At 36.9% G+C, this 23,100-nt stretch overlaps 1 protein-coding gene across 1 annotated transcript in view; it reads right to left on the bottom strand.

The window, feature by feature from the left end:
* LOC149090194 (uncharacterized) overlaps positions 1–22,811 on the bottom strand; it is a 28,811-nt gene extending 6,000 nt beyond the window's left edge. The window contains exons 1-7 of the mRNA XM_089232612.1: positions 22,349–22,811; positions 18,784–19,044; positions 16,481–16,756; positions 14,903–14,990; positions 8,510–8,674; positions 8,293–8,374; positions 3,009–3,149 (exon numbers count right to left, since the gene is read on the bottom strand). Of these exons, the coding sequence (XP_089088738.1) occupies positions 3,009–3,149; positions 8,293–8,374; positions 8,510–8,674; positions 14,903–14,990; positions 16,481–16,756; positions 18,784–19,044; positions 22,349–22,721 (1,386 nt within the window). The 5' untranslated portion in view covers positions 22,722–22,811. The remainder of the gene's footprint in view (positions 1–3,008; positions 3,150–8,292; positions 8,375–8,509; positions 8,675–14,902; positions 14,991–16,480; positions 16,757–18,783; positions 19,045–22,348) is intronic.
* Between the last annotated feature and the right edge of the window lie 289 nt (positions 22,812–23,100).

The following is a 23,100-nucleotide window of genomic DNA, read 5'->3' as shown; positions in this document are numbered from 1 at the left end:
AAAACACAGATGAAAAAGAAGATCGTCCTTGTAATTCGAGCTTACAATTTCCTCGGGGAAAAAATTTCATTAAGCTGTAACATTGGATACCCTGATGCAAGCAAGCTCTATAAAAATATTACTAACTATATAGCAACAATAAAACAGATATATATATATATATATGTTATATATTATATATTAAATAAGAATAAAAAGCGATAGAACATCTTCACTCAATATAGGAATACTTATCAAGTGCTAGGAGTTAATAAAACATGATTTGAAAAGAGTTTCTGTTACATTGCCCCTAAAATACTAAATCTTTTTCACACAATGAACCCATACGATTAGTAATATGAGCTCAAATTTCAATATTTACTTATTTGCTGAAGCATAAACTATGAAGAAATCATGTAATAAATACAGATGATTAATAGCAGTAACAAAAACAGATGCAATTTTTTTTTAAACAGTATTAATGAATGTAATTTTGATTATTGTCAAAAAGTTTTTTTGTTTTTTTTCTTAATACTGTATTTGTAGTATTTCTAAATTTCGTACCTATCTTTCTTGTTATTATACATTGCAAGGAATTGACATTTTGAAATTTGACCATTTTGCGTGTACACGATGAAACTGATCTTTGCAATCACTGTACATTGGAATGTAAATATAAATATGTTGTTTGTTTGTTTTTCTCCCCCTCCCTTTTTTTTGTATGTAGTTGCATGAATATACAGTCGAATCCCGTTATAACGAACTCCAAGAGACCGGAGAAATCACTTCGTTATAACGAAATTTCGAAATTTTGCTCTTACGTAAACTGATCTGGAGGATTAGAAAGGTGTTCGTTAAAACGATATTTCCGCTATAATGGTATTCGTTAAAACGGGATTCGACTGTATTTCAAACTTAATATATTAATAAAAAGAGGGCGGAAAAGGGGGAAATATATATGAATACCGATTATATACTAATACGATAGAATGTAAATGTACATAATTTGATATTAACTAATTCATTTTGTTACTTTATATTATAATAAAAAAAAGAGGTAAAATATTATTTTAATAATAATATAAATTTAAAAAAAAATCCTTGAATAATGAATGACTGTTGCCATGTGCCAACAGACAATAGATTATTTTTTGTAGACCTACTGGAAGGACACCTTTTGAATCACAGAGTGAATGTTTCTAATCTATGTATTTATATGTTTTTTGTTTCTGTTTACGTCTTTTCGTACCAGTTTTTTATTCTGCTTTTGTCTTTTGCATCGGTTTCTACTTGTGTTTTTGTCAAACTGAATGCTGGAATGTGTGTTGCGAATGTATGCGTGACCATAAGGTACTTATGTTGCCAGAATTTTGCATGTTTCGTGTTCTAGTGCTACCATCTGTCTTCTATATTTTGAAGTGAGAAGAAAAACCGTCTGAATTTTCATATTATGTAAGTTATGTGTTGAAGGTCAGAGTGCTCTCTGTGAAAAGACATTTTCAAATATGGAGACTGGCGCCCTTATTCACACCTTGAAGATGTGACGTTGGAAATCGGCATAAAAACAACTTCAGACATCCACCTCGTCCTTGCGTCGCCAACGGTGTTTGAACCGGGGAATTCGTGATGCGTATCCAGTGCAATGTCCGCACTACCAAGCGCGGGTCCAGAGGAAAGGGGGGTAGGGAGGAATCGCCCCACCCTAAGAGATGAATAATATAAAACAAATTTTTCTGTACATCGGAAAAATATGAGATGATCCAGTTCACCCTACAGTAAGTCGCTTGTCTGACACATCACCTTGGATCCGCCTGCCTCCGCTTCATTCGCATCTGAAGATGCCTGCCTCGGCTTCATTAGCAGATGAAGATGTCTGGCTCCACTCCATTCGAATCTGAAGATGTCTGCCTCAGCTTCGAAAAAAGCTGAAATTATCTGCCTCGGCTCATTTGCAGCTGGAGATGCCTTCCCCCACTCCATTCACAGCTGAAGAGATCTAGCTCTGCTTCATTCACAGCTGCAGATGTCTGCCTTCGCACAGGCATTAATCCAGAGTTTAGGGTGGGGGCGAGATAGGAACGGTCACCCTTCCCAAGAAACGAATATTATGGGAAAATTTGTCTGTCCAGAATAATATGGGAGACGATCCAAAGAGTTCACACAATTCGCCCTGCTATAGGCGGAGATAGACATGAAATACTGGGGGGGGCACTATAATAACAGCTGGAGGGGCATAATGATGATGCCAATTCATACGATGCATATACCGGCTCCATCATTGACGCTGGGGGGGGGGGAGCATGCGTCCCTTTCGACACGCCGTACTGGATCCGTTCTTGCACACGACCGCACATGCAGCTGCGAGATGTATGACAACTTATAGCAGGCATCTTCAACCCGTTGCTCGAGAGCACCATGGTGCTCCCTGAATTACCCAGAGTGCTCAATACTGTTATCCAATTTCGTGCTCGCGAGCACTTGATAAACGTGGAGGAATTGCATTCAAGGACTGAAATCATCGTCATTTTTTCATGCATTCGTATGTTAAACTTGCCGTATGGGTGCTCTTCTTTTGATAGTGGGTACAAGCAGTGCTCGCGACCAGGGCCGCAACTGGGGGGGGGGAGCAAGCGGGTGTCGTACCCCGGGCGATGAACCAGAGGGGGCGCTAATTTCATTCTCAAACCTCTCCTTCAACATTACAAGGGGGCATCAAAATGCGCACTTGCCTCTGGTGACCAAACATGTAGTTGCGGCCCTGCTCGCGACTGAAAAAAGGTTGAAGACATCCGAAATCGAAAGACAGGCAGCGAAGGTGGTGTTCCCTATTTCAACCAGGAAAAAAAAATCTCATTATTTTTCTCATTAATTCTCATTATTTTTTAAATCCTCGTCCTTCGTATTTACAATTATCATTATCCAATCATTTCGTCGGGAGACTCGAGATCAACTCGACAAAATTCCTCGATGTTTATGCGAAAGAAATAATTAATCACATTATAAATAACGTAAATCTAATCTATACCGACCTTAGTACCGACGATTATGACGTCAGCCCGTGTCCGGGAGAGATCTCTTCGTACTGGCATGAATTTTTCTATCATCACTTCTCGCTCGGGCATCGCATACTTCGCAACCTCTCTCCCATCCGCCAACTTCAAGACGACAACCTTACGAGAAAACAATACGCGTTATGATGACGCACAATAATGTCATTAAGCGGTAGTTATAATTGTTCAAGTCAACTTCAATTCGATAAATTTAACGATCGAAACCAATTAAAAGAGTTCCCGGATGATCTCAGAGCACGGCGATCAATTTTGTCTGTGTACGATGATAAAACTATAGAAATTATACCAAAATTAGCATAATATTTCACAATTTATTAACCATCTCTCTTTCGAAAGTTGACAATAAAATAATATAATTGTGATTGAATTTTCACATAATTAAATTTTGTTAACCTGTTTGCAAAAGATGAGACGGAAATTTTATGAAATGAAATTAATTTCATTTCGAAGCTTGATGTTCATGTTTTGGTCGATATTGGGGTATTTTCCCAGTGCGTAAAGAAGAGTTGCCCTTAGGGATTATGCGATAGGTGCGGTTGCAGAACCACACTCACGGCAATTTAGAGGGAAAAAATATTTATAAATTTGAACGAGGTGTGATTGTTATATATTTTATAATAAAGCTTTTCAATTATAAGATGTAAAAATTAGGGCTGGAAATCCGTTAAAATTTTTAACTTGTGAATCAAAAAATTTTAATCGATTTATCGACTAATTAATCCATTTTTAATCGAATATTTTCAAATGCTAATCATTCGTAGCAAACGTAGTATCGGTAACTATATAATATTAATTGATGGTACAAAAAAAATATATCTATCCAGTCTCTCTCTGAACGCATATTACTTTAATATGCTGAATATAATTTTGTAAAAATCTGTAATTTCTTCTCTTGGATCTCTTGTCAGGTTTTAGTTTTTTTTTAATCATTTTAGGTTGGTCCCTGATCTCGAAAAAGTAATTTCGATTTTTTCATACCGCTATATACTTTTTTCCCTTGAAACTGCTCTCAAATGGTACTGGTGGGGAAAGAGAGCTGATGTCTCCCAAATAACAAAATTGTTATTCACAGTGGAGACAATAAATTTTGGTCTTGTCTCCAAAACTTCCATAAAACTCGATTTGAAACTCAAACATCACTAGTTATCGTAGAATCCACTTGCATTTTCCGATGTCGAAAAATTTGATAAAATATATTGATTCAAATATTTTTACATACGGCCACGAATCTGAATCGTTTTGCATAGAAACAATTTTCAAGACATCTAATCGATTTTTTTCTTCAAATAAACTCGAATAAAGCAAGCGGGGAGATCAAATTGTTCAAGGCTTTCAGCATTCTTAAATTACTCCTTTCATTTATTCTGAATTGTCATAGGTGCTGGAACAGTTTCTTTTAATTATTTTGAATTTTCATAGGTGCTGGAATCATTTCTTTCTTTTATTCTGAATTTTCATTGGGCTGGAATCGTTTTACTTTATTTTGAATTTTCATAGGTATTAGAATTTTCTTTCGATTATTCTTCTTACTTTTAATTCATCAATAATTTCAACAAATTTCAATTAGTTTCGGAATTACTTCTTTAAAAATTTAAAAATATTTGCAGTTTTGAATTTTCATAAATTTTTGTGTTAATTTATATTCAATCGTATATTTGAATTTTTCAAATAATTTTGTAATTCTATAATCATGTATGCATTTTTGGATGTCGATTCCCCACCTCAAAATATTTAAAATCGCTGCCTTATCCACTTTTGGGGCCTGAGAATCTGTTGACACTCCTGTCCCCGCCATTATTTTAGCACCGGGCCCCGCGACTGACAAGGATGGCCTTGGCGTAATGTGCATTCTATTATGAAATCTAAAATAATTCGTTTGTTTCTTTTGGCGTTCTCGGTATGCAAGTTTGTTTTGGGCATTTATCCAGTTCGAAATCTTTTCCGGGCTGATAAGATTGTGAAAATAGCGAATCGCGTCAGTGATAAAAGGATGCGTAATATGATATTTCCTGCTGGAAAAACACAGCTGTACAACAACATTTACATTTTTCTTTTCCCAATTTCAAAAGAGGGGGGGGGGAGAGAGAGAGAGAGTCTGGTTCACGTTACACCAAAGAATGGGAAAAGAATCGAATTTCTCAATGACAGAGAGGATGTATAACCTTTCATCACACAATGATATGACTCATCTGTTGTCGAATTGTATGTTCAACGAGGAAAGTAATGGGGAAAAAACTAAAAGGGTTTGATTATACAGGGTGTTCCATATGTTTGCAAATAGTTAAAAACTCATAAAAATTGAATATTTGAATTTGGTTTGCGAAAAAGTTATTCTCTGGAAAAGGTGTTTGTGTTTTTTTTTTTGTTTTTTTTTTCACAGAAAAAAATAGTTCAAACTTTTTCTACAGAGGGCACTGCGAGAAAACAAATCACTTTAAATATGCAAAATCAGTCCAATAAAATGCCGAATACACGGTTAACAGCAATTTTTCCTGTTACTGGCGCTTACATAGATTTTTCATTGCGGTGTTTACATTGGTGGATAAATCATTATTGGTCAAGTTGTTTTACCTTAGCCACGAATCGCCGGGTGAAGCTTTACGAATGTTTTGGACACACAAGAGATTAAAGAAAGATTTCAAGTTCGGAATTATGTAAGATTGGCTTTCCTGCATCGCCCTCTATCGACAAAAATTTGAACCAATTTTTTTCTAAACTAAAAAAGAAAAAAAAAATTTTTCCCCCCGCAAACCGCTAATAAATTTTTTCAATTTTTATGAATTTTTAAACAATTTACGAATTTATAGGACACTTTGTATTTCAAACATTTTTTTTACTCATCACTATATACCACATACACAATTATATTTCCATAATTATTAAAATTTTATATACATATATTTTCCTCATCTAGCGATATGAAAAGAGTTGTGGTTTCCTTACAACTTAAAGTATCTGCCGATTCTAATTGAAGTTTTCCTTACTTGATATGCTGTATGGGGAAAAACAATTTTTTGTAAAAAAAATAAATAATTAGTTCTAAAAATGACCGATAGGAACAAATATGACACTGCGTACAAATTTATTGCGTAAACGATAAGATTTGCAAAACGTGTTAGAAGCTTGTGACATAAAAGTCCCCCAGAAAACGGTTGACGATCTTAATGGTGCTGCCGCAGAGCGTTTGTGATTCGTAGCTGAAACTGTTTATAAAAGAATGATGAATCACTTGCACTACTACTACTTCCCCCGTACATGCTACTTGTAAACATTCCTCTGGGAAATTTATTATAAACTGGTGCATGCCGGAACGTGTGTTGTGTGAGCATATGTGTGGGGCCATAACGCATTTTTGTTGTCAGAGCTATGCGTGTTTCATGTTCTAGTATAGTTGTCCGTCATATTTTGAAGTGAACACGGCATATGTGTTTCCTGAATTTTCGTGTTCAACCTTTTTCAAGTCAAGAGGACTGCCTGTACCCATCATTAAAAGAAGAGCATTCTTTTCGGCAAGTTCGACATACGAATGCATGAAATCAGGACGATTTCAATTTTAGAGTGCAATTTGTAGAAGGGGTTTATTTGGAATGTTGACCAAGTGCTTGCTTTATCACGAAATCGGACACGAGCATAGAACACTCTGGATGCTTCAGGGGAGCACAATGATGCTCGCGAGCGACGATTTGAAGAGATGCCTCTGTTCACTGAGGAGAGATTTTTTCGAACTTGATTTCCGACTTGAATTTCTGAGTACTTTCTTTCAAACAGAGCACAACTTAGGTGTATCACAATCTGTGGGCGATTTACTACCTAGTGAGTTGTGCCGGAAGTGTGACTGTGTGTGTGTACCTAACTGTCTGAGTGCGTATATAGTGTTGTGTTTGATTTTTTTTAGTGCTGTCATCTATATTTCAGAAGTGCATTATATTTGTACTGTTTGCAGGTCTGTTGCTCTCTGTGGCGGGACTTTTTTAAAGGGGAGATCAGCTCGTATTCACGCCTTGAAGTTGGGAACCACAGAAAACCAACTCCAGCCGACCACCACAGTGGCGACGGTGGGATTCGAACCCGAGACCTCGCGACGCGAGTCCGTCACTATGACCACTCGACCACCGCAGTGACATTCCTGAGTACTACTACTACTTGACCGTGCATACTCCTTAAAATATTAAATATGAATGTGTGTGACGAAGTTGGAAAACCACAAAAAAAGACAAAAAAACAAACAAACAAATTCAGCCGACCATAGGCGTACGCAGAATTTTCTCGAGGGGGGGGGTTGATTTTTTTTTCCTACTGGGGGGGGGGGTTACGTTTTTTCCTGAAAAATAACACTATGATCCTGGCTCAAGGGAGGTGGGGATGTTAGAACCCCAAACCCTCCCCCTTTGCGTACGATAATGCAGCCGACCACAACTGTGCTGCCGAAGGGGTATGAATCTGGGTCCTCAGATAAACCCACACGACGGCGCAGCGACGATAACGAAAAGATTGCAGTAACAAAATTACGCTGTTTCATTCTGTTGTTAGTGAGCACCGTTGCGTAACCCTTATCATTGTATTTATCGACTATTTTTAAAGTCGTTGTCCAATTATTATTTTTTTTTCTTTTGTTGAAAAAGAAAAGAGAACTTTTCCCTAATAGTCTAAAATGCATATCATACAAATTTGGTGTCGTTTCAGTCATTAATTTTCTCTTAATAGTCATACACTAGTTAGACCCAACCTGTGTAGATGGTAAAATATCTTTATCAAACTATACAGGCATTCGATACAAAGCTGATTGCATTTTAATATGTTTTATGTATCAACTAGCTATAATACCCGGTGATGTCAGGGTTATTTTCAATTACTCGGGGGATGAAAAAGTGACAAACCGGTTATATAAAGGCATATATAAACTATTTTACTTATACTGACAAGATTAAAGAATTGATAAACCGTTGTAAATACATAAACATGTCTAAAACGCATTACTAGTGAACCATGGTAACCAAAGTAAACATTCCGAAAGTGATTGTTGAGGCCCAGGAACCATTGTTGCCCGACAGTTTCTCCACCCAATTTGGGCGTTTTCCCTGCTCTGACGAACTTTTAAAGTAACCTAGCGTTCAATCTGGGCCTTGTTTGGTATATATGCAAAATTTGGTGACGATTGATCTAAAATTATAGATTTGTATATAGAGCATACACACACATACACAGACAGAAAATCAATTTTATATATAGATTGATAATTTACCGTCATTGTAGAATTGCCATCTTCAATTACGACAGCAACTTCCTCTTCGCTACTCGATGAAAAATGCCCCAACGAGAAATGTCTGAGAAAAAATATTTGTTGAGATTCAAAAAACGTCGGTCTCGATTCCTTAAGCTTTTCTTAAGATTCAAGAAGGAACACTAACTCACCACACACGCGCGCACATACATATATTGACTAAGTAAATGAAAATTACCTCACGTTAGAATCGAATCGAAATTCTTTCCGCCATTTCTCAAATGGATGGCGGTCATTTTCGAAAGATACCGCGACGACCTGTTTCTTCCAGCCCAGAATGGCCACATCTTCCAAAAGTGAAGACTGCGACTGCAAATAGTCCGAATTCGCCTCGTTCTTTATGCTGCGAAGAAAGTAACATATTCAAATGAACCAGAGAATAAAAATAAATTACACATGTTTACTATGTACAGTGTTAGTACCGTATGCACATTGTATATTGTGTCTATAATTAAAGTTGGCGTGTTCTGAGCAGACTACAACCTTTACTACCCATCAGAAAATTATGGATATTTAGAAACATCTTAACGAAGGCATATAGAAATGTCCTCTCCACTTGTCAATATAAGATTCATCGAAAGGCTGGTTATTTGTGGAGATGAAGATTACAAGGAAGAAAATTCATCACTGCCCCCACGGGGACTCGAACCCCCCAGTCTCTCGCTTGCCGGACGAGTGAGAGACCGGGGTTCGAGTTCCCGTGGGGGCAGTGATGAATTTTCTTCCTTGTAATCTTCATCTCCGCAAATAACCAGTCTTTCGATGAATCTTGTATCTTAATGAAGGGATGGCGAGAATTTTCGAAGACCAAACAGATTTTGGTGCAAAATAACCTTGTTTGTAAAAGAGTTTCACTAGCAAAGCACGTTATAGTAAATTCAACGTCATAATACTCTTTAGTGAAGAATTAAGAATTAGAATGGTTCTGCAGAAATTGTTCAGGTGCCCTGCCATGAGTCTTGAGCAATTTGATCAAGTCTGCAAAAAATTAGCTTGTGCACCACGATTAGCATATAGAACCCTTTAATGATGAAACTAACAGAATTTTTTTTTTTTCCATATGCTCATTGGGGCGTTAAAATCAGAAAGTTAGATTTTCCATAACTTTCTGATTAATAGTTTGCGGCTACAAATCACTCTGGAAAAGTCAACTTTAACCCTTAACCTGCATTGACGTGATATCTCGCCTTTTTAAAAGGCTTTAATTGCAGCAATGACTATCCCAGATATTTTGTAAAGTTGATTCGTCAATGGAACGCTTTTTTTTCTACACCCTTTACTTTGCACCCGCTGAAAAGCGGAAGAAACCCTACTTCATAAAAAAAACATTATATAGGTTTTTTTCACAGAGGGTTTGATGATTTCTGCCATGTCTGTTGAATGATAGCGTGTGTACACCCTGTACATGCAAATATGTAAAAACAATAACAGTCTATTTCGTTATCAAATTTTCCGTATTTTACGTGGGTGTCCCGTTTTCAGGGACAGCTTCTTTTGAAATCAAGAACTAAATCATACACTATTAGTACAAAAAAAGTTAGGATTTGCAATAAAATACTGTATGTCGAGTTTTTCGTGACACAGTGCCGTCTGTGAGTGGAATTTTGAACTATTTTTTTTTATTTTATCGGAAAAAAACCACTCTGCCACAATAAGTAGTTTGTGCAAACCACGCATTTTTATCGCCAAAATCCGTTGTTTTTTTTTTAAATTAATTTTTTGAAATGTTTCGTGAACTTTTCACTCAACCTGTACATTTACTATTAGGGGCCGTTCAAGTATTACGTCGTCATCGATGGGGGAGGGGTTTCCGATTTGCTGACTTTTGATGACAAGGGGGGAGGTGGGGTTTGGATAATGCTTACGTCATCAACCACCCTTTATGAAAATATGAGGTAGGATTCAGAGGGGCAGAGCTGATGACGAAATTTTGCTGACAAGAGGGGGGGGGGAGGGGGTCAGCGTTTTGCTGAATTTTGCTGACGGGGGGGGGGGTGTAAAAAATGTCTAAAAATTTGCTTACGTAATACGTGAACGGCCCCTTACTTACGTGTTCGCAACATTCTGAGGTATTGAAATTCACACAAATATGAACTTGGGATGATAGGCTACATGTTGTAGGTTACATAATATGAAAATGACAATTATAATCTTTCACCACTGATTCCGTAGTGGCCATAGGTTGCGAGTCTGTCTGTCTGCCATTTGAAACAGTCTCTCCGCAGAGAGGCAGAGAACACCATTCATTCATTCATTCAAACCGAGCACAACTCCGGTCTATCGCCATAGGCAATTTACTACCGATTGAGTTGTGCCTGAAGTATCAGTGTGTGTCCCCCCCCCCCAAATACCCCGGGCCACGAAAGCGACTGTATGCATTCAACCAGAGAACACCTGCAACACACGATACTTACATAAGCACGAAAAAAAAAAATTCAGACATCTTCTATTTTACGAAGTGTTTTTAGCAACTGGCTGGCGAAGATGAATTTTTTTGGAAAGAAAATTTAATCTTCTACTATAATTGAAGGCAGATGGCATCACCAGTAGAACACAAAACACACATAAGTCAGACAACATAAATACGCATGCACAGAATCAGCAGAAATTCCCGAGAGGAATGTTGATGAGGTTTATTTGCTGTCACAAATAGAAAGAGTGGTCATAGGTTATTGCGATGATGAGTTAATCGATCAGATAAAATGACTGGCTGCCGTAATTTATATCTAATGTATTTCGAACGACCACACATCACAGCTGTACGAACTCCAAAATGATAAAATTAGACCGAGGCTTACAGCTCACTGGAACTAACTCCGAACGGCTGGATGAATAAATACACGAATGCCCGCCATAGTTGGGATTCTAATCCGTACCTTTTCACTGCCTGAGGTTTGACTCTAAGTGTTAAATCATACAAAGTATGATTGACTAGAAAAGTCTGAGGTATTCACGTATGCGTCATTCGTTTCGTATTTGACGTCATCGGAGTGAATCGATATCCAATCGTTCGACTTTTAAAAAAGGAAAAAAAAAACATACAATTTTGGATTTATTTCATCGATATATAATGATTTTAAATTATGTTTTTTCCTCCCTAAAGTCGTTACAACAATTATTTTGAAGCATATCAAATGTTTTGTATCACAAAATTAAAACTCTTCGAAGATGTCGAGGAAAAAATAACAGTTTCTTTATAAACAAAATGTAAAATAAATTCTTGGTAATTGAATTACCATTCGGAAGCCACGAATTTTATTCAAAATAAGCCGCTAATTAACTTTGAGACTAATTAAGTTAATTACATCTTTGAAATGGCTTCTCTTGCGATGGATATCAAGTGTTTCCTCGAAAGAGTACGCGTTTCTTTCACGTTCCGTTGTTTCTTTTACGATCGCTGAAACGTAATTTTCGATTCGCACTAATTGTTTTCTCTCTCCTTTGTTCTTAATATTTCTCCATCGGATAATCAATGATAATTTTGATCCAGCGCATGTAAAAATCCTTTTCCATAACGGGCTTGTTATCGTCTTATTTTGACTATTTGTAGCCCTTATAATACACATTTTTTTAAATTCTTTTCTTTTAAAATATTTTACTAATGGCTTCTAAAATTCATCCAGCCGTCACCGCGATCGATTTAATGATTGCTATGGTAAAAAATCGTGTTAAAACATTGGAGCTTGTTTTTTACCATGCGTTTTCAGTTTTTCAAAAAGTGAGGTGTTTCTTGAAAGCCTCGTGCTTAAATTCGATTTTTGTGTTGTTTTCGGACCCGGTCGCGATAACGCTTATTCCATTCTAAAATAGCAATCACTCCAAATTAAGAAAAATGATGGATGGTTGTGCACATGCACAAAAAAATCTCATAAATGTTGCGCCTACGAGAATCGTCTAAAATGAATACTAAATGAATGAGTCAAGATGATGTTTTGATGATCAATGCAGAATTTTTTATTGTATTCAGTAAGATCCCGACATCATCATTAACTCTCTTAGAGACAAATATAAGATGTCTTGTAAAACTTGATATTTTATATTTCAGCAATAACGAGATATCTCGCCAAACTTGATACTTCGTATTTCGGCAAGCTCCCGTCCTTAGAACCCTCTTACTTTCGTAATGACGAGCCCAGTAAAGCAGACTTTTTTCCAAGAACATGTTATTCATTCTCCCCCCCCCCCCCCCCCCACAGACCTCGAATCTGTCGGATTAACAATTACTGCCAGTGGGCGATTCAGCTTTTGTCCAAATTTTGATACCAGAAGGAGAGAAGAACGGTGTTTTTTTCCCCCTTCCCTTCGGAGTGGTGAAAGAGTATGCCTACAGTATCAGTAAATAACAGAAAAAAAAGATCTAGAGCAGCGGTGGTTCTCAACCAGTGCTCCGTGAAGCCCATGGGCCTCCATATGCACTTCCCAGGGGCTCCGTGGCCGCCCTTGGAGAATACCGCCAATCGACTGCTTTTACAAGGGGACACCAGTATCGATTGGTGAGGGACAATGCAAGGTTATGGTGTCGCAGGGAATTTTTCTCCAATAGGGTTGTTAATAAATGGAATAGCTTACCCCCGGAGGTAGTAAATTGTAACACAATTGACACGTTTAAAAAGAAATACGATAAACATGTTGGGGTAAATCGAGAAGCTATCCATTCTTAGAATAAGACAACCATAAGTATTCTTTATGGGCATTGTATAATATCTTATCATGTGTATATATTGTTTGTAATTTGTGTTAATTGCATTTTTAATTGTTGCTGTATTTTTGAAACATATGACAACCATATTTTTATGGGCATCTTTTTATCAGCCACCTCGTTGGGCATTTTGCCTGTTGTGGCGTTGTATTTGTATTTGTATTTGTATAATAATATAAATAATTAAATTAGATATAATTAAAATACATTTTGTAAATTTGATATTTTCCAGTCTATCTTGTTTTGATAAAAGCAGAATAGAGACCTACGGGCTCCGTCATAGAAATTGTACACTAAAAAAGAGCTCCGCGAGTCAATAAAGGTTGACAATTGCTGAGCTAGAGTATTTCTTTTTCTTGGTTTATTGTTCTTGGAGTTAGGAGGGACAAAGCACTATCACCTGCATAAAATCGGAAAAAAAATATTCTTCTTGAAAAAAAATGTGTGGCATTTTACCGAGGGTTTAGTGATTTCCACTGTGGCAGCTATAATGCGGATCGGCGAAATTTTAAAAACCACGGAAAGGGTTAAAAACCTCAGCCATTTCGTTTCAAATTTTCACTCACTAGGGGAAGTTTATTTCAGCTTTCTCCCAGAAGAAATTCGCCGATATTGGAATCTTGGTTTTCGTTTAGGAAACGAAAGAACATAGGTGAGTGGAGTTCAGATAAATGTTTCTTGGCTTAGCTTTAACCTTTAACCTGTGTCTCCCGAACTCAGTTTGAAAAGTGCAATATTTGTGATTAGATTATCATTATTGGGACGGGGAAAATTAGTGTTGTACGCCCTCCTCCACTCCCCAGCCAAACTGAATTGGTTTATTATTTTTATTATTGATATGATGCACGAAATTGAACAGGGGGAAAAAAGATTTCCATCTTTGATGCATTTTTGCTGAAAGAAAATATGCCTCAGTTATGGGGGAATTTCCTAAGATCGGTTTTTTCTAAGCTGTCGGATACGAAAGAAGTTTCTTCTAAAGAGCTGTTATTTTGATTGCCCCGCGGATTCAATTTCACTACTTATTAGCAGCGGCAGGGAGAGAAAAATGCAGCAGAACTTCTCTCATCTAAAATTAAATGACCTGGACTCATTTGGATGAGAAATATTTCTGAAAAAATTAACATCGACATCTAAAAAGGCAAAAACAAATAAGAGTCTTCGGAGTTATTAACAGATTAAATTGGCAGGACTTTTTTTGCTTCTTTTATTCATACGAGTTTACATGAATCTAAAAAAATTAGATCAAATATTTGCTCTGTTGTTTTGGTCACTGGCCTTGAGGACAGCATCTTATCCTACACAATATATTTAAATATCCGCACGAAAAAATTTATTTTGGTTGCCCAGGATATGGAAGAATTCTTTCGTACCCAGTACGCATTTTTTTTTTGCGGATGTAATACAGCCGACGCTCGTTACAACAACCGTATCATTATAACGAATAGTACGACAGGTAACAAATATTTTCCTATTTCCGCTGTGTTATTTTTTATCCAATATAACAACTGGTAAATGCCATTCAATCCATTGCAACGACCGGTTCCCTCTCCCCGTTAGTTTTGCTGTTGTTGTTGTTTTTTTGCAAAAAATGGGAGAAATCCATCGTTGAGTGTGTTTGACCATGACCTTTGATTCGCGCAGAAAAAAAGGGGTATGAAAAACAGACAGTTTTTAAAAATTAACATTGATACGTCTACGGGAAGCCCGTTGGTTAACTAGCGCCATAACCAGAAGCTTTCTATATGGCTACCATTCTGTTTTATTTTCTAACATGATAGTTCACTCCCGATTTCCATGGGAATTGATTTTCTTATCGTATTCTAAATTTGAGTATGGAGGATTATGGAGTATGTGTGTGTGGCGGCTTACCTAATTATTTGTGAATAATTTGCGTCTACAGGAACTTCTTGACGTTCTTCACATATAGCTTGCATTGGTACCGGTATTACCCACAAATCTGTAATAAAAGAACAAAAAAATTGTGCAATTTGTCTATTTCTCTCATTAAAATTGTCCTCAGCACAGAGCGATGTTAACAACGTCGCGGAGCCCTGAGAAAGTGATGTTTCAGGGCTCTCTCTCTACGCGGCTGAAATATCCAACTAATTTACACGGTGTCCCATAAATTCATAAATGGTTTGAAAATTTATAAAAAGAAATTGAAGATACTGTATTTATATATTTGAATACGGTTTGCAAAAAAGTTATTCTCACGAAGAGGATTTTTTTTTAGCATAGAAAAAAAAATATGTAATTCAAATTTTTGTCTATGGACGGTACTGCATGAATGCAAATCACTGGAAATATGCTAGGTCCTATAAAATTTAGGGTGTACGATTAACAGTTCATTTCTGAATTTTCCTCTTGCTGGCGTTTACATAAGGTCAACATTAGTGGATAAAGTACTATCGGTGAAGTTGTTTTACTTCAGCCGTAAATCGACGGCTGAAGCTTTACGAACGTTTTGGACAAAGAAGAGATTGAAGATAGGTCCAGGTCCCATCTTTTTTGTCGGACTTTCGTGAAGTGCCTTCAATCGACAAAATATTTGAACTAATTTTGTTTTTCTGCACCAAACAAAAAAAAATCCCGCTTCGTGAGAATAACTTTTCCGCAAATTGTATTCAAGTATATACCTGTTCTTTAAATTTTTATGAACTTTTAAATTATTTATGAATTTAATGGGACACCCTGTATATACCTACTCTCTAAAATCATTTAATAAATCATTAAATAATGACTAAATCACCAAATCTAATTAACATCGAGGCTCCTATGAACCTTAAGCCCCATACCCCTGTAGGCCTGTGCGTTAAGACAGCCCTGCTTTAGCTCTATAAATACAAAAGCCACAACAGACGAAATGCCCAGCCAGGCAGCTAAAAAAAAAAGATGCCATAAAAAATATGTGGATGCCAAATACAACTAAAATATAGCAATCCAAAAATAAGAGCAATTAACAAAAAAAAAAACTGTACACATTAAAATAAAACAAATGAAAATCAATGATTATGATAAAATGAAATACACTGCCCATGAAAAAAGGTTATCGTTGTCTCATCTAACTACAATAGGTATGGAAGGATAGCTCCTCGATTAACCCCAACATGTTTATGGTTCTTCTTTTCAAACGTGTCAACTGTGTTAGAATTCACGACCCCCGGAGGTAAGCTATACCATTTATTAACAACCCAAAAGGAGAAAAACTTCCTGTGACACCACAACTTGGAATTGTCCCTTACTTAAGTAACAGAATTAGTGAACGGGCGTAAATTTCCGAGAAAATTGTTTCTAAATTTATTTCGGTTTTTTTTTCTTCTTTCGTTCGATTTGAAACCAATACTTTTTTAACTGGTTGTCGATGGGATAATATTTTTTTTTTATATTTGAACATGAACATTTATAATAACGAAAAGAAAAGAAGAAGAAAAAAAAATACAAACAGACCGTCTGATTTTTGAATGTGATATATGATCACGGGTTGGGACCGGTTGCCAACATTAATGAGTTCGAAACCTGCACGGATTTCAGTTCCGCGAGGCAAGCCAAAGAAAGATGTTTCTCTTCCAGATGCTACATCGAGGACGGACATATAGACATCATCCCGGAAACTTCTGACGTATATCAACCTCAGATGCATTGGTGTACAGTACGTCAGAACTGGATATACAGATAATACCACGATTTCTTTGGTGTCGAACTTCCTATTCCAAACCACATCCCCTATATATTGGACAAAAAAAAAAGCGCGCATTTAATAACTTGAATACAAATGAAATTATCTCATATTAACACTCATCATATTGCATCATATATGTATGTTACATAATAATCATATCATAAATACTGTCACTACAAGTGGAATCAATTATGAATGTAGTTTAAAAAGATATTTAACTGTATTTATGACGTGATGAGTGTGTATTCCGCCAGTCAAGCAAAATGCATTTCACCCGCCCCCCACAGAATTATGGCTTCAAAGTATCTTATAAATTAGGCTATATAGTGTCGATTGTTTCTGTTTTTTTTTCTCTCACTCAACGCCAAAATTATGAGGTATCTTCATTGGAAAAGCTTCCACTGCATGGGAAAAAATATTAATTTGTCAATACTGGCATGACGCTGTCGTTTAGCTCACAGTTTGTAGTTCAATGTGTTGACATCAGGACTGCGGGAAGACAGATTGAGAGATCAAGTTCGAAGTTCTTTCTATGTGTTCTTGACTTTGTGGACAGATGCTGAATACCGCTGGAAGATATAACCATGAAGCTTACCAGGCCCGTAGCCCCCCCTCGCTATGGCCTTGGAGCTTACGGAACCATATTTAGTTTCAGAACTGTGTGTTGCTTAAATTTTTCGCTATGAATTCCAGTACATCTTTTTCGACTAGCGAGTGTTTTTGCTATTTTCGAAAACAAAATTTGAATTTCCCAAAGCATCCAGCACCTCCTATCTGCCCACAATGTCAAGAACACACAAGAATAGTTTCAAACCAACGTAGTATGACTTATTCTCTCCAGCTGACTGACTCCCAGCAGTCCTGATGTCAACCAATTGAACTACAACTTGTGAGGCAATACTTTCTGACGCCGAAAGCGTCATGCCAGTATTGACAAATATTTAAATATCATTTGTCCACGCAATGGAAGTTTTTCTATTGAAAATTTTGTCATAGTTTAAATGATGAGGGAGCAAAAAAAAAAACTACAGACTTTTGAAGGATATTTTGCCGAATGTGCGTGTGATTAGTGGAATGCAATCAGAAATGTTTCCCCTACATCATGTCAAAAAATAAAGTAAGATGTCTTACAAGGAGAGGATCCCCAGGCGTCGTCCTCAAAAAATTATGAAGGAATTCAAGCACATTGGCGGAATAGCAGTGTTGTGGAATGGCAATTATTAAAGTCACAAAAAATTATTAAAAGTGATAATACTCAGCTACTCATCGCCTCTCACGATTCTTGACAATATCTATATAAAAACAGCTTGTTTTAACTTTCTTTTCCGTTCTTATTTAGCTTCTCTATTCTATACATATAAACTAGTTATTTCTCTGTTTTTTCCTCTTTCTTTGTCTGTGCTGCACCTGAATGTTGTTTGATTGATGCCACTCTAACGCACTAAAGTTGCGGGATTTTTAAATTCGTTCTTGGCCCCAGGGCCGTCATTTCAACTTTTTCGGGGGGGGGGGGGCAAAGCACATGTACTCAATGTATGTATATATATGTGTTATATATATATGTATATATATATACCATTTTTAGTGTATTTTCAAAAGCAGGGAGGGAGGGCGTCCCCCCCCCCACTGCCCCTCTAAATGATTGGCCTGTTCTTGGCCTCTGATGTTGCAAATATTAATATTTACTCCCTTTTTGTTTTTTGAATGACCCATAATAATTCCGCCGGATTTTTTCGCATTTTTGCGCATATTTCAATGTGTAGAATCAGGGGCAATTTTTTCAAAACTCTTTTGAAGACGTCACTTCGGGACCCTTTAAGTGTTAGTAAATATATTTACAACTAATTCCGCAAATAGTAACGGTAATTATGAGGTATGAGACTATAAATTGTTTTTAAAAAATAAGAAATAGTCAATTGATAAATAAATCGCGCAAAAAAAAAAAAAAAATAGATTTGCTGATTAAATTTTTTTCTTTAGCAATATCAATCAATTATGCCACACACACACACATAACAACAAAAAAAGGAGAAAATTGCATAATAAATGAATTAAAAAGTCACATAGTTACCCTGCGACATGTTCAACATGGACATTTCTCTCCTTCCGATCACCAGAACACGATGATCATCATCACCAGACACGATATCATCGGCAATCAACATAGTTCTTGGTTCAAAGTTCACAAAAGTAGTCCATGAAATGTTTCCGATTATCGTGTCGATGGCAGCAACTTTTCCTCCAGGACCTGGCAATTCGACGTATCCCAATAAGACTGCATCGTCTCCGGTACGAGGTTCGAAGGAATCACTTCCATAATATGATGTCAGTACTGTAAAGAAACGTAATGAACGCATTATCCAGTTGAATAGCATATACCGGTGGGTTCATCCCCTGAAAATGCGTAGAAGACTTGCGTAACCCTTGAATTGTGTAGGATGCATATCCTTAAAAATGCAAGTGCATTTTTTATATTGTTTTCACTGTAAAAACTCACTCTCCCATACAATATCTTATACACCAAAGAAAAAGTTATTTGATATACAGGGTGTCCCATAAATTCGTAATTAGCTTAAAAATTATAAAAATCGAAGGAATTAGTATATTTGAATGCGGTTCGCAAGAGAAAGTTATTCTCACAGAAGGGGATTTTTTTTTTGAGTACAGAAAAGTTATTAGTCAGTTTAAATGTTTGTCGGTAGAGGGCACTGTATGAAAGGAAATTACTGGAAATATACAAATCCGAGTTTTATAAAATAATATTTTTATTTATTTATTTTTAAATTTACAATAACCCAGAAGGCATGAAATGCACTTACTGTAAGTAATAATAAAATAATAACATAATTAGAAATAATGGTCAGAAGAGAAAGCACTTCGTATACGGAGTCAAGTCGAAATCCTCAATAGCGGAAGAAAATCTTGCGTAGGAGACGCATACAAGTTCTGATGGTAAACTGTTCCATATTCTTGCTACACGGCATCTGAATACGTGGAAAAGCAATCTCTTCTTGCCGTTGGTATTCTTATTTGGAAGTGGTGCCTCCGTAGGTTAACTTGGCTGTCTATGATCTCGAAGAAAGGTTCTCCCGATGGTAGATAAACCATTTGGTGGACTATAAAGTTAAATATTTTGTAACACATTTTTAGATCTGCAGCGATTCTACGCTATTCCAGTGAGTGCAAATCCAGAAACAGAAGCCTTTCGTAATAAGACCAGCTGCTCATGCCAGCTATTCGTTTGGTAAAGGACGTCTGTGGCTTTTCAAGGAGCTTTATGTCCTTAATTTTATAAGGGCTCCATACAAAATGCAGGGTGTTTGAAACGTTCGTAATGCTTCAGTCGGAGATTGGTGGCTTCACCAGCAGTGCTTTCTTTATCCCCTAACGTCAACAACGTGAACATCACAAATGGAAACCTTATGTTCGCGAAAACATATTTCACTAAATCACCTTGCATTTATAGGACTCGCGCGCGCGCGCGCGCGTGTGTGTGTGTGTGTGTGGAATGGTGTACCACAGCGATTCTCAACCTTTTTTGTCTCGCTGAGCCCTCTTAAGTGAAAAAATTCTATGGTGGAGCACCGTAGACAAATTTTTTAATTATTCATCAAAGTTACTGATTTATTTTTACTATTTAAAAATATTTATGATTATTTTTTAAATTTTACTGTTGTTTTTTATTTTCCTCGAGTGGCCGCGGAGCACCTGGAGAGTGCACAAGGAGCCCCAAGGGAGCACCGGTTGGTAACCTCTGGTGTAGAACATTAATTCTTTCAATTGTTACGAATTTTTTTATTTGAATTTTTATTTACCAATTTATGGGAGACCCTGTATTTTTATCAACATCGTCGAAACCATATCAATGGAGGACAACTACTATATTTTACATGTTTCTCCTTTATATCCGTTCCTCCAACAGGACGATCGTACATTTCAATGAGCACATCATACATCATAACATGATGGACAAGATAGCAACCTCGACAAAGGCACTATTCAGAAGAGAAAATTAATATACCAAACTGGAATATATGTTTCCCCCCCCCCCGTAATCCATCATCAAAATATGCCATGATTATCAATGGTTGCGAAAGTTATTCGTCGGCGATGGCACTTATGAGTCATTCATGATTCTTCGGACGATGTCATTTCTTTTTTTGGTCACTTGTTTCATGTATGTTGTCCTTCCCCCCCCCCCTCCCTCCACTCATAATTTTGAGCACCAAATAATATCTCACCCTTCTGGTGCTCAGTTTGTACCTCCACGAATATCCCAGTATTGATTTCATACCCGATTGTTCATACCTCGACATTCTACGTGTATTTCATCAAGCCAACGTTATGTTTTCCGTCGCTAATAAACAGAGAGGGACGAAACCGAACGACGACATCTTGCGACACTCTTCGCATAGCTTAACTTATAGTTAAATAGAGGATCGTAAAAATAAAGTACATATTTCTCGAATGAGAACATACCTCTGGAAATAGAAGCTTTCCCAATATTCTCTAGAACAGTTTATTGCAGACCGAATATATTTTCTCAGTTTATTCAGAAATCGATCTTTTTTTTACGTGAAAGTCCCCTCATTTAGAATTTTACGAAACGAAGCGAGATATTTTTCAGGATCGTTTTCGGTGAGAAAATTGACGCCATTAGAGATTTCTCGACTCTAGATTCAAGTTTATCATGTTCTATTGCTTCTGAAAACTGAAGCAACTTCTATATAATACTGAGGTTGGAGCACATTTACCACTAGAAGTTAATTAAAAGATCTATCGGGACGTACAAAGAAATTGAAGCCCTTATCGTCATAAAATTTTAGTGAGTATAATTATTCATATTTATTGGTTTATGGAATTTATATAATCTTACCTACATAAACTGGTTAGATCAGTGATTCTTAACCTTTTGTGTTCCGTGGACCCTTTACGCCAATAAGACAAAGGCCAAAAAAACATTGTGTAAGTTAAGACGAAGGTTATAGAACCTCTGTACCAATTAGACGAAGGCCAAGGACCCTCTGTGTAAATTAGACGAGGACTGGGGAACTTCTGTGCCAATACGTAGAAGGCAAGTGACCCTGTATACCAGCGGTTCTCAACCTTTTTTGACTCGCGGAGCCCTTTTCAGTATATAATTTTCATGGCGGAGCCCTGTTTGACGCAGGAGCCCTTTTTGTATATAATTTCAATTCCGGAACCCTGTAGGCCTCTTCTTTTTATTTATGTATCAAATTTACTGATTTATTTTATTTTCCTCGAGTCACGATGGAGCCCCTGGGAAGTGCATGGAGCCCCAAGGGCTTCACGGAGCACCGGTTGAGAACCACTGCTCTATATTAAGGCTAAGGAACCATTGTACCAATACGATGAAGACCAAGAACCTTCTATACCAATTAGACAAAGGCTTGGTATCCCTTTATGTCGATAAGATGAAGGCCACCGATCCCTTTACAGAATAATATTGAGCACATAGTAATATGAAAGCAAGAAGTTAACTGCTTTCTCTAACAAGCTCAAAAAAGGACTCCCAAGGGGCCCGTGAACCCCTGGTTAAAAACCACCGAGTTAGGTTATAAATACTTAGTAGAAAAAATCGAGTAAATCGGAAAGAAACAAGTTGGATGACGTACCAGTATTTTCCAGAATGAAATTCCATTCTTTAACGGGAGACCAGCAGTCGGTGTCTTCGCGGCAAGGAATCAGCCACAAGAAAGCAACGAAGTACAATATGCATACATTGAAAGACGTGAGAAAAGCGAACTTTCTGCCGAGAGACATCGGCTTATTTTCATCCGTAATTTTACGATGGAATTTCCGAAGAATTTGTTTCTCTCTGAGTTCGCCATCCAACAGAGAACTTTTCCTCCCTAGTAAAGGTCTTTTCTGGACGGAACCGTGGTTCTTGAAAACACCATCGTGGGCGAGAGGTACGGTTTCTTGATCTCCATCGCTATTTTCGTCGTCATTAAGGAAATTATCGTCTATGACATTTTTGTTGACCATCGTGTATTACCGTGCGTATGTATGTTTATTAGTTTTGTGGAAATTCACAAGACGGTGCAATGGTGCAGTGACTTACAAAAAAAAAAGTGACGATTGTCATATAATCTCTTTGCCACCGTATCTCGTTGTTTCCAGTTTTAACTCGACCTATCGCACATCGGTATCTCTCTCATAAGAATATATACATTTTTTTTTCAAATAGCAGATCGATTGAATGAGGTAGAGAAGAAAAATAACGCTGATAAGTATACCTAGGAATGATCTCTCTTATCATTAAGATTACAGATTTTAAAATAAGATGGATTCTCATTATGCACGGTGTTTCAAAATTCCCGCACATCATAGGCTATAAATGTTTTTTTTTTAATGAATATAAACT

The sequence above is a fragment of the Pholcus phalangioides genome, unplaced genomic scaffold (assembly GCF_987345545.1).
Source record: "Pholcus phalangioides strain wild (caught in Gottingen) unplaced genomic scaffold, Ppha-v1.0 ptg000001l_1, whole genome shotgun sequence".
NCBI classification, from domain to species: domain Eukaryota; kingdom Metazoa; phylum Arthropoda; class Arachnida; order Araneae; family Pholcidae; genus Pholcus; species Pholcus phalangioides.
Note: the sequence above shows the minus strand (reverse complement) of the source record. Positions and strands in the feature narration are given on the sequence as shown.